Below are 13,551 nucleotides of genomic sequence, written 5' to 3' on the forward strand. Positions count from 1 at the left end.
CACCTGCGGCCCGGGCCGCGCGCCCCCATTGGCTCGCGGCGCCTAGGTGATTCTACGGCGAGACGGCAGAGGCCGTTCGGGAGGGCGGGGCGGGGCAAGAGGCGGTGGGATTGGCAGGTGCTGAGCTCCGCCCCTTCCGCTTCTCAGGCCTGACCTTCCGGCAGCCGGCCCGCGCGCTGAGCCGACCTTGACGGGTCCTCGCGATTCAGCCCGACGCGCCCCCTCTCGCGACATCATGGTGGCGTACTGGCGACAAGCTGGACTCAGGTAGGGCCGGGCATCGGGAGGGGCGGACAGCTGGGGCGCGGGGAGGTCCGGGGCGAACCTGGGTCGGAGGTCACGCCGGGCGCGTGAGTGCGGCCCCAAGATGGCGGCCTGCGGACGGGGAGGCCGGGCTCACGGCCGTGGGATACCTGCGCGCCGGGGCCGAGCACCTGCCCGCACCTGCCGGGGGCGCCGCCGAGCACCTGTGCGCCGCCGTGAAGGCGTCGACAAGTGCCGTGTCTTCCCGAGGACGGCGCTTCTCACCCGCGGGGCCTTTGTCCTTTGAATTACACTCGGTTGACGTTCTAGAAGTAACAGAGCCACATAAAACTTGAGAACTCGAAGGCGCGGAGAGAGGTCTCTGGAGGTAACCACGGTCACCATACCTGGCCGTTCTAGCATTAAGGTGGGGCCTTTTAAAATGGCATATCCATCTTTTATTTTAATTAGCTCCTGTTGCTCTCAGGTTTCCTTATTGGTAAAACGGCTGAAAGCCCTCGGTAAGGTGTACAAAGCTCTGCCACAAGGTGAGTGGTGGCTCTTGGGAAGCCAAACTATGGAACCCACTGGAGGACATGGCTTCTGGTGAAATGGAGACACCATGGATCTAGGTGTCACACCTGGTTTCTTTGCCTGTGCACCCAGTTGAGCCGCTCACCTGGCTCAGGTTAGCACACCTTGTTACTTGACTAGATTAAGTAGCACCTCCTAGTAGTGACCTTCTGTGGGTATGTGACTGTGGGCAACCCAAGTGTGTCCTGACTTTCAAGGTCAAGCAGAGTTTTGTACAGTTGGAAGGATGATGGTCCCAGTCAGAGGGACCGTGTATTAAGCACCTACTACGAGACAGGGGGGGCAGCCCTGCTCTCCACACTTTGTCTTTCCTCCTCCCTACCACCAGTGGGGCAAATACTGTTATCCTTCTGCTTTGCTCTGTTGTTTTTACAGAATAAATGAGCCCAAAAGATGGAACAGCTTAAAATTCACCAATTAGTAGGAGTGGAAGCAAGAATTGGAACTCCTACCTCTGGCCCAAAAAAACAAACCTGAAACATGAGAAAAAACAGTCAGCAGCTCCCTCCCCTCTGTCCTTCCTGTTTTCAAAAAGTGTAAAAAGTGAGCTGACATCTTTTGGAAAATAAGATGTTGATGGGAATCCATCTACCAAACAGGAAGCAGGCTGTTGGATATTTTGCTAGAATTGATGGTGTTCTCGAAGGACATCTCAGTTTAATTTAGAAACCTTGGTTGGGAAGTATTTTCAATGGCAGACCTGACAAGCAGAATCCAGTATTCTCAGGAAAACTTTTAAATAATCAGAAGTAGAGCTGTTTTAATTCAAAATAGTTTTTTTTCTCTTTTAATTATGTATACTTTACCTTGTAAGAATAATAAGAGAAAAAATTTTAAATAGAGAAATGGAAAAAAACCACTCATTATACCCTCTGTTAACATTTAGGACCGTTTACTGTGCTGTGGGATTTTTTTCTCTAATATATGCATCTTTTATTTCAAATTAATATGTATTAAAGAGAAAACACTGCAAAGAAGAAAAACCAAAAATCACCTAACCCCATTTAAGACTTTGATACATTTCTTTCTGCTCTTCTTTTTCTTTGTATAGATTCCTTTTGCATTAGTCATTTTTTTAAAATTAGTTAACTTGTTTTTTTGTTTGGTTTTTTTTTTTTTTTTTTGGCTGTGTTGGGTCTTTGTTTCTGCGCACAGGCTTTTCATTGCGGTGGCTTCTCGTTGTGGAGCGCGGGCTCTAGGGCGCGCGGGCCTCAGTAGTTGTGGCTCATGGGCTCTAGAGCGCAGGCTCAGTAGTTGGAGCGCACGGGCTTAATTGCTCCGCGGCATGTGGGATCTTCCCAGATCAGGGTTCAAACCCAGGTCCCCTGCATTGGCAGGCGGATTCTTAACCACTGCACCACCAGGGAAGCCCTGCATTAGTCATTTTTAAGTTCAGTTCTACAATGATGTAGAATCCAACCAAAATGAAAAGTATAGGAAGAAAAACAAAAGCACAGTCACACAGCAAGTCTGGCTGGATCATTGATAATTAGCTTTATATTGTCTCTCGTGTTCCTCCAGCTACATCCGATACTCCCAGATCTGTGCAAAAGCAGTGAGGGATGCACTGAAGACGGAATTCAAAGCAAACATCGAGAAGACTTCTGGCAGCAGCATAAAAATTGTGAAAGTGAAAAAGGAATAATCTGTAAGTTGCTGGTGGATTTAGAGAAAGAGTTGCATCTTAAGTTTTTAGAGAGCCTTTTTTTTTTTTTTTTTTGCAGTACGCGGGCCTCTCACTGTTGTGGCCTCTCCCGTTGTGGAGCACAGGCTCCAGACGCGCAGGCTCAGCGGCCATGGCTCACGGGCCCAGCCGCTCCGCGGCATGTGGGATCTTCCCGGACCGGGGCACGAACCCGTGTGCCCTGCATCGGCAGGCGGACTCTCAACCACTGTGCCACCAGGGAAGCCCTTTAGAGAGCTTTTAAAAATCAAAATAATTTTAGTTCTGCCTTCTGTCCACAATTTGGTCCATCAGCACATCTAGAAGTTAGTTAGTGGGATGATCATGTCAGGCATACAGGTTGTGGAAGCCCCGTGGCATCATCAAAGAATGTCATTTCGAGGCCCTGACAAGCAGAAGTAACGGCCACGTTGATTTTCAGTTCATTGAGCAATGCTAGGTAGAAAGCCATCTTATGTTAATTAAACGTGTTTCGTGTGTCTGCACAAAATCAAATAATTCGGACGATAAACTCCCCACTTTTATAATTGTTATTGGAGTTATGTAACAGTTCAGGAGCATGAAAAATTACAGTTCTTTGAGTTTTTATTTCCCCCGCATCTGCTAATGTTCTCACAAATCACTACTTCCCAAACATAGGGCTACAAGTACAGGCAAGGGTCCTGCTATTTTATCAAGCAATAAAATCGGCAAGACCGTGCAGTGAATACTGTTTTGCTAAATTTATGTTTTCAGAGTTTGGTTCATTTTACTTCTCATGTTGGCAATGCAAAGTAAGACAGTTTCGTACAGTTGATAAGTTCAGACTTTTGTGTTCCAAACTATTAAAGTGATTTGATCTCTAAACTGCTTTCTTGACATTATTATTTCAAAGATCAAGCAAGGCAAATTACCAGAAGGATGTTTTTCAGATTTAATTTTCTTGTTAAGCTTTAAAAAAGCTTCAGACCCGCAGTTGCAGGGAAATGTGATAAATAGTAATCCTTTGGCAGCTTGTGGTTATGAGCGATTTTACTTATTGGAACTGTCTCCCCTAAGCACTTTTCATTTTCATTCTGAATTAGTAAATATTTTATTACAAGTCTGGAGATGCGGTGTTGAGCCCTTTTTCTGGGGCTCTCTGTCTGATCTTATAATTCTGAGGAATGAAACCTGGTTTTAGGTTGGGTTGTTTTGTTTTAACAACGAGCTAACTGAGAAAAATCACCCAGCCTGTGCCTGCAGCGTGGCCGAGCCAGACTCTGCATCGAACTCCCTCCACCTTGTAATGTCCTTTGGGCCAGGAAGTAGTGTCCAGCTCCGGTAAGCAGAACAGTGACTGTTCTCTATCCATCGTGCTGGGGACGCAGCCCCACCGCCTCAGCATAGGGGATTTAGCGTCTTTTAAAGGCAGAGTGTTTCTTTTTTTTTTTTTTTTTTTTTTTTCTTTTTGCGGTATGCGGGCCTCTCACTGTTGTGGCCTCTCCCGTTGCGGAGCACAGGCTCCGGACGCGCAGGCCCAGCGGCCACGGCTCACAGGCCCAGCCGCTCCGCGGCATATGGGATCCTCCCAGACCGGGGCACGAACCCGTATCCCCTGCATCGGCAGGCGGACTCTCAACCACTGCGCCACCAGGGAGGCCCCAGAGTGTTTCTTTATTGCGGGGAGAGTGTTTGGTTTTACTTAGCAGGGAAGTGCCTCTTCGGCTAAGGCGGTGCACGTGAACCTGCACTTTTTACAGCTGAGAACCAGGCTTTATCACCAACTGAGAGAACTGGATCTGCAGTCATATTATACTGTTCATTATAAGGAAGTTACTTTCCCTATTCGTGCTGGATTTTTAAGAAAACATGAAGGACTGGCAACTTGCTGTTTCTCTTTTCCTCGTAGACCCTGACTACAGCTTGAAATGCTGCATGTTCATGGTGAAGATGTGTGGGCACGTGGTATGGCAGATTGAAAACGATCCCCCTTTGTGGAAAAAAAAAACAAACCTGTCTTGTTCATAGATTGACAATGCCAATAAATTAAAGTACAGTTCACTCTTGCTGTTGGTTTTTGGTTTCTCTCGGACTTTTTCTGTTTGGGAACTACCACACAACTGCAGGATTATGATCATACGAACCAGGGCTTTTTAAAGGAGAACAGTGAATTCCCTGGTGGTCCAGTGGTTAGGACTCTGAGCTTCCACTGCACGGGGCACGGGTTCGATCCCTGGTTGGCGAACTAAGATCCTGTAAGACGCGCAGCTGAAAAAAAAGTTAAAGGGAGAACAGATATCATGTCTAGTGACCAGAGGGATCCCGGAGACATTTTGAAAATGTCTCAAAAGAGAAGGTTCTCTTTTTCGTGACATAATTGACAGAATTGGGCTCCGTCATCGAGGCTGTCTTGCCCCTTTGAATTGCAGACGTCATGTCAGAGCACTGGGTTGGGGTCGGGGGTGGGCCGGGTTGTCTGCTGGCCTCGTCCTAATGCGCCGGCAGCCGTATCCAGGTGGTGCCACTAAGCAGGCTGAGTGCGAATAATTATGGAAAGTGTAGATGAGGAGAAGAAATGCTAAATTGTATTCATTTTCTATCGTGCACTTCAAAGCTATAGAGAAGTACTATTGTTGAAATTCACTTAAGCACAAGATACTTTTCACATTGTCTTATAAGTGAATCTTTATATTCTGGGAGCATTTCTCATAGGAAACGAGGCAAAGCTGCTTAGCAACATGCTTACTGAGCTGATGGCCGAGCTGACGTGAAAATCTAAGCTTCTGGACTGCAGGTCTAGGGCATGATCATGACAGCAGGTCCATGATGTTTTCACGGTGATTCATTTACCTATTAAATATTTAGGGTTGAAGAATTGTTGCCAGTGGGGTGTTTTTCTCTTTCTTTGAAACTTGAAGGCACTCAGCCAAGTAAAACCCCAAAGTTTACAAAATTGCAAAGTTAACTGCTTGATTTTTACCCACTTCTGGAGATGGAGAGATACACTTGGACAGGAAATGTTGAAACACCGTTTAGCTTCTGCCCCAGGACAGGTTCTCAGCTTGGTACTTAAGCTAACAATAATTTATCACGGCCACTCCACCATGCCAAGGATGAGGGCAAGAACACGCCTTTGTTGTTGGCTTCTGGAGAGGACTTCCTGCCCTGGACACTTGACCTGCAGGCTTTATCTCATTCTTGGCATGGGGCACACAAGGAGGAGCTGCAGGGCTGGACAGAAGCAGTCTACGAGCCCCTTGTGCCCTGTGCCTCAGGCTGTTGTCCTGCTCTTTTGAAGTCAAGGCCCCTCAGTTGGCATGCTTCCGGTCCCCACAATTAAGGTACCAGGAGGCATCTTTCATTACAGGGACAGGAGTAAATGGATCACAAGGCCGTGGGGCCTTTTTGGTACCAGGCAAATAAAGTAACTGATAGGCAAAGGGCTAAATTCTTTCCAGCCAATTCAATTAGAGATAAGTCATTTATTCAGGAGGCAAATGGGATAATTGGAGAGGAGACTTAGGGACAGGGCTTGTGGTATGGAAAGGATTAAAAGTCAACTGAGTAAAGGACAGATTCACTGCTCAGTAAAGATTCTTTGAGGCTCCTCTGTGATTAAAAAATCCTGAACCGATACTGTGATGCCCTGCCGGGAGCTGGCAGGACCACTGTGTCCAGATTACCAGGGGGCCCTGATCAGATCTTGTTGTGGGTATTTCACTAACCACCTGAGTGATTTGTGAGGGATTCAGTCTCTTCACTCACGCAGTGTTCTTGTGTGTGAAGTGAAGGAATCGGACAAGCTCTAAAATTCTGATTCTAGCGTCTTGGTCTCTGAGAGACCAATGTCGCTGTAGCAACCATACAGCTAAAGGAATAGGCTCTTCAGAATCAAAGGGGACGGCTTTCTTTTGGTTTCTAGTGGGGTTTTTTGGTTTTTTTTTTTTAAATCTATTTCTACCATACGAAAGAGTAGGGTGGTGAGATGCATTCTGAAAATAGTTTTAACTTTTACTCACGTTAATCAGGCTGGACGGTTAGAATTCCAAGAAAAGGAATTTATTTAGTCTGAAATAAAGCAATTTAGCCATTTAAAATTGTATTTCTTTTATTTTAATGATTACTGTTGAGCAAACAAAAGTCTTTATAGTAATATAAATCAGCAGGGGTTTTTTTAATTTAGATCTTTGTCCTTTCTTGCATCTATTTAATTGCCTTTTTAGATTTGAGAAAGTGAAAAAAAGTGCTAGAGGAATCGTGTGTGTAAATTCTTATGTAATCGTAGGTTATAAGTCTTTAGCATCTAAGGAAGTTATGAACTTCAAACTAGGAGTAGTTCAGGTGCAGTTCCTTAAATCTACTTTTAAATCTACTTTTGTTTTTAGTGCATTTTGAGCCACAAGTAGAAAGTATTTAAATTTTTTTTTTTTTTTTTTTGTACTTCTGGAAATAGAAGACTTGTCATGGTACCAGCAGCGAGACTTCATTTTCTTTTGGTACGTGTTTTAGCTCTTTCCTCATGAGGCTACACGAACAGAGCGACGATTCTCAAAGTGAGCTGCTGTCTCCCGCTCCCCGGCTACCGCAGGACTGCAGGTGACGGAGCCAGTCCAGCTGCCTGCAAGCAAACATTCCCTCCTGTCACCAGCTACTCATGGATCAAATAGGACAGCTCCGTGGTAATTCCAGAAGGCCGTTAAAACCCGTACAGCGCTGCAAGGGTTGGCAGTGCTGCATGTCAGGAATAGGTAAACTGTAATTAAGAAGTTATGGATGATCTGATGACGCTTTTGTGTGTCTGGTCCTCTTGTAACGTGAGCAGATTAAAATCATGTAATGCTTAAAGCTGCATCATCATGCACCCATCTATGGCAACTTCTGCTAGTTAATTTGAACTGTAAAAGTTCCCTAATGAGACGATGTCCTCCGTAACCGCGAAGGACACTGCAGCCACCGCTGCTTAATTCCTCCGTTTGAATGGTTGCCGAGCGCTCCTGTGCCCTTTTAAAGAACAGAGCGGCTACAGAGAGCTTTCAGGAGGTGATCGCCGCATGAAAGTGAAAAGGGCATTTCGAAATAGCCTTTACAAGGAAAACCAAAGATGATGATGAATGAATTCCCGGAATCAAACACTAATAAACTTAAAAGTATGTAAATACACGTATGTTAAAAGCTAGCTCTTCAGACATAAAGATCAGAGGATTGGAGTTCTCGAGTTTTGCTTGTCGTTTTTTGGTTTTTATTTTTTTTGCCCGGGTATTTGTGGGAAATACTATCCTATCTTCCCTTTTGCCCTTTGCCGTTGGTACGTTGAAACGTACACACGGTCTCCACAATTTACTAGTGGGCGCTGAAGCCCATTTACCTCTGCGAACCTCCCGCACACCAAGCAGTCACCTGGCTTTTCTGGAGGCCGGCAGGTGTGAGCAGGTGGGCTGCGGGCAGAGAGTTAAGAGAGAACCTGCAGGAAGAGCCTTAGCAGCCCGGGATGCCAAGTACAGATTCCGGGACGCTTACCAGCGTAGCTAAAGCATTTACAATTTAACCTCAACTGCAGTGGCTCCCCACGCATCCACGTGTGGAGCCCTGATGCCTGGCGCGGTGCTAGGCATACAGCAAATAGCCAATCCAGATCTTTAAACAGAGGGAGCGCTTTACCATAAATTCCACCTGGCTATTAGAAAGAAGCGGCTAGAGTGGGCAGGGAATATGAAGCTCTATCAAGGCTAGTCGGTGCCAGCAGAAGACCCTACTGCCCATCAGTACTCCCCCCACCCCACCCCCGCGCAGTCCTGTGTTGAAGCTAATACTGGGTGGCTGCGTGTGGGCTGTGGTGCTGCGGTGCGGAACCGGCCGGGGACGGCCGTGGGGACTCCCTCATCCTAGGTGAGAACACTGGACGTGACTCCACGCCGCGGCCAGCCGCGCACAGCTTCTCGCGTGGTTAATGTCTCTTATCTCCTGGTTCCGTTTCTGCCTCCCCCCCGACCTCCTCCTTCTCCTCCGGAACTGCTTCGGCATCTTGAAGCTGTTGGTACTCGGACACCAAATCCTGGATATTACTCTCGGCTTCGGCGAACTCATTGATGTCCATGCCCTCGCCTGTGTACCAGTGCACGAAGGCCTTCCTCTTGAACATGGCCGAGAAGTGCTCAGAAATCCTGCTGAAGAGCTCCTGGATGGCCGTGCTGTTGCCGATGAAGGTGGCCGCCATGCTCAGCCCCCGGGGCGGGATGTCGCACACGGCCACCTTGACGTTGTTGGGGATCCACTCCACGAAGCAGCCGCTGCTCCTGGTCTGCACGGCGAGCAGCTGCGCGTCCACCTCCTTGGTGGACATCCTCCCCCGGAAGATGCAGGCCACGGTCAGGTAGCGGCCGCGGCGGGGGTCGCAGGCGGCCATGGTGTTGCGGGCGTCGAACATCTGCTGGGTGAGCTCGGCCACTGAGAGCGCGCGGTACTGCTGGCTGCCCTGGGCCGTGAGCGGCGCGAAGCCGGGCATGAAGAAGTGCAGGCGCGGGAAGGGCACCATGTTCACGGCCAGCTTGCGCAGGTCGGCGTTGAGCTGGCCCGGGAAGCGCAGCGACGTGGTGACGCCGCTCATGGTCAGGGACACCAGGTGGTTGAGGTCGCCGTAGGTGGGCGTGGCCAGCCGGAGGGTGCGGAAGCAGATGTCGTAGAGGGCCTCGTTGTCGATGCAGAAGCAGGCGTCCGAGTTCTGCAGGAGCTGGTGCACGGACAGCACGGCGTTGTAGGGCTCCACCACCGTGTCCGACACCTTGGGCGAGGGCATCACGCTGAAGGAGTTGAGGATGCGGTCGGGGTACTCCTCGCGGATCTTGCCCAGGAGCAGCGTGCCCATCCCCGAGCCCGTGCCCCCGCCCAGCGAGTGCACGAGCTGGAAGCCCTGCAGGCAGTCGCAGCCCTCGGCCTCGGCGCGCACCGCGTCCAGCACGCTCTCCACCAGCTCGGCCCCCTCCGTGTAGTGGCCCTTGGCCCAGTTGTTGCCGGCCCCAGAGTTACCTGCGGCACAAGGGACTCGGTTAGCCCGCTGGGGTCGGGGGAAGGGTGTCGGCAGCAACACACCAGGAGGCGCTCCTCTCTTCCCGCTGGAACCTTCCAGGAAAACCTACCGTGGACAAAGCTGTCCGGCTGGAAGAGGGCCCCCAGTCGGCTGGATCGGATGCTGTCCATGGTCCCAGGTTCCAGGTCCACCAAGACTGCTCGGGGCACGTATTTCTTACCTGCGTGGAAAAATAGGAAGAAGTCAGCCAACTGCTGTTTTTCTAAAGGTTAATGTTTCATCAGAGTAGAACCTTGTGACATGGGTCCAGAAGAAAAAAGCCCTCCTAGAAGGTGTCTTTGATAGAAGGACTGGAAATCATATCTTGGACTGCAACAGCAACCACACAAATCTGTAGGATGCTGCAGAAATAACTTCTTCCATCGTTGTCTGTTTTGTTTGTTGTCTTGCCAGTGACAGGGATTTTGTTCCTATTGGAAATGCTTCTACTTTTTATTTAAAAACCAAAAAGGGAGAATTCCCCAGTGACCCAGTGGTTAGGACTACCGTGCTCTCCCTGCCGAGGGCACGCATTCAATCCCTGGTCGGGGGACTAAGATCCCACAAGCCGTGCAGCACAGCTGAAATAAAATTTTTTAAAAATTAAAAGATAGGGCTTCCCTGGTGGCGCAGTGGTTGAGAGTCCGCCTGCCGATGCAGGGGACACGGGTTCGTGCCCCGGTCTGGGAAGATCCCACATGCCGCAGAGCGGCTGGGCCCGTGAGCCATGGCCGCTGAGCCTGTGCGTCCGGAGCCTGTGCTCCGCAAGGGGAGAGGCCACAACAGTGAGAGGCCCGCCTACCGCAAAAAAAAAAAAAAAAAAAAAAAAAAAATTAAAAGATAAATTAATTCATTAAACAAAATAAAACCCAGAAAGGCAGGTCGGGGCCTAAACTGCTTGTGTTGAGAGTGTGCCCCCCTCCAGTGACCAGAGACCAGTGACCCTCCAGTGGCCAGTCCTGCCCTCAGTCACTCGGGACATCCCCCATCTGGCGTTCTGGTCTCATGGGACCTCCTCTCTCTGCCCTGTCCCTGGGGCTGGTGAGGGGGGCCGACAGTGAGGTCCTACCGTGGGCCTCGTTGTAGTACACGCTGACCCTCTCCAGCTGCAGAGCGCTGTCCCCGTGGTAGCTTCCGGCCCAGTCGATCCCATGCTCCTCGCCAATCACCTCCCAGAACTGAAAGCAGAAGGAGGGGAGGTCAGTGTCCAGAGGGACCCGAACAAGCACCAGGTCGGCGACAGCACATTGAGCAGAAAGACAGGAAGTGAGGGCTCCTGGGCCTGCTTCCCTCCCCAACATGATCTTGGGGGCCCTTTTCCTAACTGCCCACCCCATGGCGTAATGTACTCTTTACCTCTGCGCACCATGAAGTGAAGGTTGAGTTTTATGTCAACCTGAACTGCTTCAATAAAATGTCAACACGTAAAATATTACATTGGATTTCGTCCCTATTAAATTCAGGCCCTTGTGTACATTAATACTGTTCTTTTAGAATTTCACATCAGAAGTGTATCTCTAGTTTGGCCTTACAGTGCTTCCAGCTAGTAAAGTATAGATCCCAGCACGTGAAAATAAACTGAATTCTTATCTGATTTCACAATAATATCTCATTTCACTTTGCGGATTTATTTTCCTGCAGTTTTTCCCAAAAGCCCATCACTAAGACACCTGTGCACACTTTTAAACTGTGTGCGTTTGGGTGACCAGGTATGCACTCGATTCAAAATTATGCATAGCTCTTCTCTTGTAACTATCTGAAACATACTACACTTTCAGTCACATCACAGTATTTATTGATATAGTAGGTGCCAAGCTCTTTATATGGAATGGAAAGAGTCACTGAGATAACCCCTCTTCATTACGCTGAAGGAGCACATAGCAAAGTGCCATGAAAATACATTCATTTATGTTAAAATCCCCAAGGGTGTTTTCCCAGCCACATCTTGTAAAGGGTGGCTCTGATGTGGCCTTGGTCTTGTGAACAAGATTACTTTACAGTAAATTATCAGCACTCTTCAGGGTGTGGGAAAAGAAAGAAATTTAACTTCTGTCACACCACAAATTAAATGTGTCTTAAAGTTCTTACGGCCCCAAATAATAAGCAGTTGCTGGGACTCTAACCACTAGACAACACAGTTCTGGATTCAGAGCTGAGACCCTGTCTAGACCCTCCACTCCCTCCTGGGGTCCTTTCTCCATCTTATCTTCCAACTTCAGGCAGTTGGGGCCCACGCCTCCCACTTCTCTGTGTGTCTTCGTTTTAAACGTCTTATCACTCGGCAAGGAAGGATGACTCCTTTGCAAGCGGTCATTTTCTTTGCCCCAGGTTTTAAACACCTGTATTAAAAGGCTTTCATTTTTTCATAGCTGCACTAGTTCCAATAGCCAAAAGTTGGAAACAATCCACGTATCCATTGACAGATGACTGGATAAACAGAATGCAGTCTCTCTGTAGGATGGACTATTACTCAGCCTTAAAAAGGAAGGAAATTCTGACACAGGCTACAACAGGGATGGACACTGAGGACACTATGCTGAGTGAAATAAGCCACTCACAAAAGGACAACTACTGTTATATGAGCCACCAAGAGCTGTCAAATTCATAGAGACAGAAAGTAGAATAGCGGTTGCCAGGGGCAGGGGGAGGGGAAATGGGGAGTTAGTGTTTCATGGTACCAACTTTCAGTTTTGCAAGAAGAAAAGCATTTTGGAGATTGGAGGCACGACAGTGTGAATATACTTAACATTACTGAGCTGTACACTTAAACGTGGTTACGATGGTAACTTTTATACCATTTTATCGCATTTAAATTTTTTTAAGTTTTAATGCAATTAAATTTTTAATGTGATTCGTACTAGTAAAAGTAATTTCAAAATAGCAAAGAGACAGTCGTTATATAGTAGAACTGATCATCTTAAAATGAGGGTTGGAGACCTTGGGCTCTGGCATCTGTTTTTTAGCATTGGCCAACAGTCCCAGGTATTTTTTAGAAAAATTTAAGGGGGAAGGAGAAAAACTTTTATATTCCAGAGGATATATTTTAATTATTTCTGCTGCCGGACCCAAAAAACTTTTAGGTTTACCTCTTTCATTTTCTGTTGCATTCGAAATAAAATAGTAGTTGATCTTTTTTAACTTTATAACATAAACATGGGAGGGAGGGAAAGATATCTTAGTATAATACGGTGTAAAAATTTTCCCAAGAAACTTTGGAAAACTGTTTTGAGACAAATTCCTGGTTTTAGCTACGAAAAGTTCATTGCTAAGGTGATCAAAGTAAAAATGGTTGACAGGTGTATTATACACATGTAACTGTCAACAAAATTAACATGAATTAAATTAACCCTTTAAGCCTTTACGATTTCCTGGGTCTCTTGAACTACAGGTGTCGTTTAATAAGTCAGATACCCGGCAAGCGCCTCCATCTGCTGGGCTCCCGGTCCGCCCTGCTAACTTAGGGGATTTTCTGAGTTGGCTGCACTGTGGACCGTGGAAAGGCCAGCACTAGTCATCGAACTTTCCTTACCTTGGCTCCGATCTGGTTGCCGCACTGGCCGATCTGAATGTGTACGATCTCACGCATCCTTGCTTTGTGCCCAGGGGCAAGATCTTCACAGGGTCCCCAGTCTCTGGGAGAGCCGCCCGTCACCGCTGTGAGCCCCACACAGCTCTGGTCATCGCAGCGATGGGACCAGCTGACCAGGCTACCTCCCAGTGTGACCCGAGGGTGTGTCCAGCCCAGAGGCCCAGCCCCCGCCCAACCCCTATCATCCTTGTGGAGGGGGAGGTTTTTCCTCTCCCAACACGGAATATCGCCTGGTCACTTCCTAGAGTTCAAGACCACAGGCTGCCGTTGTTCAAGGTGCGTGGAAGTCTGGCACCAGGCCTAGGCCTTCCATGGTGGACTCTGAGCACCAGCGCTGGCTCCGGGCCCCAAGTTGGTGAGGCTCCTAGATTACTGGGTGACCAGGACCACCTCCAGAGAACTTTCCCATCCAAGCCA

The 13,551-nt window shown here is 48.2% G+C and overlaps 2 protein-coding genes across 3 annotated transcripts; one reads left to right on the plus strand and one right to left on the minus strand.

Moving 5' to 3' along the window:
• Window positions 1–125: 125 nt before the first annotated feature.
• Window positions 126–4,548, plus strand: ATP5F1E (ATP synthase F1 subunit epsilon). Its single transcript, XM_081256744.1, has 3 exons — window positions 126–267; window positions 2,359–2,485; window positions 4,392–4,548. The coding sequence occupies exons 1-2, from the start codon at window positions 236–238 to the stop codon at window positions 2,480–2,482; spliced, it is 156 nt and encodes a 51-aa protein (XP_081112870.1). The 5' UTR covers window positions 126–235; the 3' UTR covers window positions 2,483–2,485; window positions 4,392–4,548.
• A 917-nt stretch (window positions 4,549–5,465) lies between these two features.
• On the minus strand, window positions 5,466–13,203 carry TUBB1 (tubulin beta 1 class VI). Of its 2 annotated transcripts, XM_081256884.1 has the most exons (4): window positions 13,075–13,203; window positions 10,615–10,723; window positions 9,616–9,726; window positions 5,466–9,505 (listed from the first exon to the last, which is right to left on the minus strand). In XM_081256884.1, exons 1-4 carry the CDS (start codon window positions 13,129–13,131, stop codon window positions 8,427–8,429), a joined length of 1,356 nt encoding a protein of 451 aa, XP_081113010.1. In that variant the 5' UTR covers window positions 13,132–13,203; the 3' UTR covers window positions 5,466–8,426. The 2 variants fall into 2 exon arrangements, with proteins under 2 accessions (XP_081113010.1, XP_081113009.1); XM_081256883.1 differs by lacking the exon at window positions 13,075–13,203 and having other exon boundaries at window positions 10,615–11,072.
• Between the last annotated feature and the right edge of the window lie 348 nt (window positions 13,204–13,551).

This window comes from Mesoplodon bidens, assembly GCF_964165515.1.
Source record: "Mesoplodon bidens genome assembly, chromosome: 15".
Lineage (NCBI taxonomy): Eukaryota > Metazoa > Chordata > Mammalia > Artiodactyla > Ziphiidae > Mesoplodon > Mesoplodon bidens.

What these genes read in the sequence shown, in the direction of transcription:
- TUBB1 (XM_081256883.1), bottom strand. Translation starts at nt 10,882, where the DNA reads ATGGGGTGGGCAGTTAGGAAAAGGGCCCCCAAGATCATGTTGGGGAGG. An exon ending in GTACTACAACGAGGCCCACG is followed by an intron (nt 9,727 to 10,614) that starts GTAGGACCTCAC and finishes TTTTCCACGCAG; the next exon opens with GTAAGAAATACGTGCCCCGA. An exon ending in GCCGGACAGCTTTGTCCACG is followed by an intron (nt 9,506 to 9,615) that starts GTAGGTTTTCCT and finishes CTTGTGCCGCAG; the next exon opens with GTAACTCTGGGGCCGGCAAC.
- ATP5F1E (XM_081256744.1), top strand. Translation starts at nt 236, where the DNA reads ATGGTGGCGTACTGGCGACAAGCTGGACTCAG. An exon ending in TGGCGACAAGCTGGACTCAG is followed by an intron (nt 268 to 2,358) that starts GTAGGGCCGGGC and finishes GTGTTCCTCCAG; the next exon opens with CTACATCCGATACTCCCAGA.